Below are 1,986 nucleotides of genomic sequence, written 5' to 3'. Positions count from 1 at the left end.
ATTTACACATTTTGTGTTATACTGATGCCTCTTATGCCAGTCTGGAAGATGGATCTTCACAGGGTGGTTTTGTTGTCTTTATTGGAGGAAGTACTGACAAAATGGCCCCCATGTGTTGGGCGTCAAAGAAATTGGACAGAGTGACAAAAAGCCCATTGGCCTCAGAGACTCTTGCTCTGAATGAGGGAGCTGATGCTGGTGTTTTGACTGCGGTTATGATACAAGAGGTATTTCAGTTATCTAAATTGCCAGACGTTCTCTGCAAGACAGATAATGCATCACTTGTGGAGACATTGAATTCCAACAATCTGGTAAGCGATCAACGATTGAGAATAGATGTAGCAAGGCTGAAGGAAATGAAGAGTAGAGGAGAGATACAGATAGAATGGCTCAAGGGTTGTGATCAGGTCTCTGATTGTTTGACCAAGGCAGGAGCTTCGTCTGAGCTTCTAAGGGACTTGTTAAATCAGAAATAAATTATTCACTTGAGGACAGCAGCAATGTTAATGTAGACATTGGTTACCTCCCTTGCTTCAGTTACATGGTTACCTCCCTTGCTTGTGGTGATATAAATGGGAGTCGGCCATCTTGGTTTAGTCAGTTCGTTCGTACAGTTTAGACAGACTACAAGTGTCTCAACACTGTACATCTTGAACTGTTGCCTGACATGAGCACACGTTCTTTTCTACTGGCATTTGTCAGGTTTACTAACCTATTTGGTGTCCCTTCCTACGTTTATTCTGATAATGCCAAAACCTTCTTGGCTGCTGGTATCTCGTTGTCAGAAGTATTCATTTCTGATGAGTTCAAGGAACAATTCAGATCAACTTCAATTAGACATGTTACCATCCCTCTTTATTCCGCATGGCATGGAGGCACATGGGAGCGGATGATACAAACCGTGAAACGGTGTTTCCACAAATTAATTGGTAGAAGGAAGATCGAATATTTCAACTTCCTAACTATTGTTTCTGACATAGAGAAGGCCATTAATGACAGACCCCTCACCTACGTTGACTCTGCGGAAAGGGGATTGGAAACTTTGACCCCTAATCATTTTCTGCAAACGGGCTATAGCCCACGCTTGATATTGGGAAACATGGAGGTCGATGATCTCTGTCCTGACACCCCGAGTAGGGTGCAATTGTTAAACTCTCTGCAGCTGAGAGATGAATTTGTTGAAAAATTCCGCAAAATTTGGTACAACGAATATCTTCTCTCCTTAAGGGAGGGAGATAGAGAGATGATCAGTCAAGTTACTGAAAGGATTTCAGTCGGTGATGTTGTTTTGATTAAAACACCCAACAAACCTAGACCTTTCTGGAGTCTTGGTAAGGTGCTCAACCTCATCTACGGAAACGATGGAAAGGCTCGTTCTGCTCGCATATTGAGGGATGGGTGTGAACAAATCCACTCCCTAAAACATTTGTTCCCTTTGGAAATGAAGGATAATCCTGAATCCTCTTCGTCAGAGTTTGTGGAGGAGGGAGGTCCCTTCTTCTGCCCAACTTGTTCCATTGAGAATGATGGATCATCTCCAATGGTATGTTGCGATAAGTGCAACAAATGGTATCATTTTAACTGCGTCGGAGTTAATGAACAAGATACCACCGGAATTTGGTTTTGTCCAAATTGTTCGGAAAACATGTTATGTTAGGTTGGGTTAAGTTCCCCATTGTACCAATTAAAGATGAATTGTCTACTGACTTATGTTATTATAGTTTTTTCTTTCTAGTTGTTAATTATGTATACTGTTGATTTGGTTAAAACTGTTAGCTGAAACTTTACTCATTTCTGTGGTAGAAACACATAATACTTATCCTTAGGGATTAGCCTCATTTGTTCAATAGAAATCAAACATAAAACAATCTGTTTCATTTTAATAACTTTAAAAAAAAAAAAAAAGTAATCGATTACCGATTACTTTTTTCTTGCCCCCTTGGGAGTGTGTCAGGAATAACACGATGTTACGGGACCACTGATTGG

At 40.6% G+C, this 1,986-nt stretch overlaps 1 protein-coding gene across 1 annotated transcript; it reads left to right on the top strand.

Moving 5' to 3' along the window:
• The first annotated feature begins 667 nt into the window (after positions 1 to 667).
• LOC145269192 (uncharacterized) lies at positions 668 to 1,657 on the top strand. The gene has a single exon (XM_080124807.1). It carries the CDS (start codon positions 668 to 670, stop codon positions 1,655 to 1,657), a length of 990 nt encoding a protein of 329 aa, XP_079980933.1.
• The last annotated feature ends 329 nt before the right edge of the window (positions 1,658 to 1,986 follow it).

This window comes from Euprymna scolopes, chromosome 45, assembly GCF_053919585.1.
Source record: "Euprymna scolopes isolate OS-2025 chromosome 45, ASM5391958v1, whole genome shotgun sequence".
NCBI classification, from domain to species: domain Eukaryota; kingdom Metazoa; phylum Mollusca; class Cephalopoda; order Sepiida; family Sepiolidae; genus Euprymna; species Euprymna scolopes.
The sequence above is the reverse complement of the archived record's forward strand: the minus strand, read 5'-3'. Positions and strand labels throughout refer to the sequence as shown.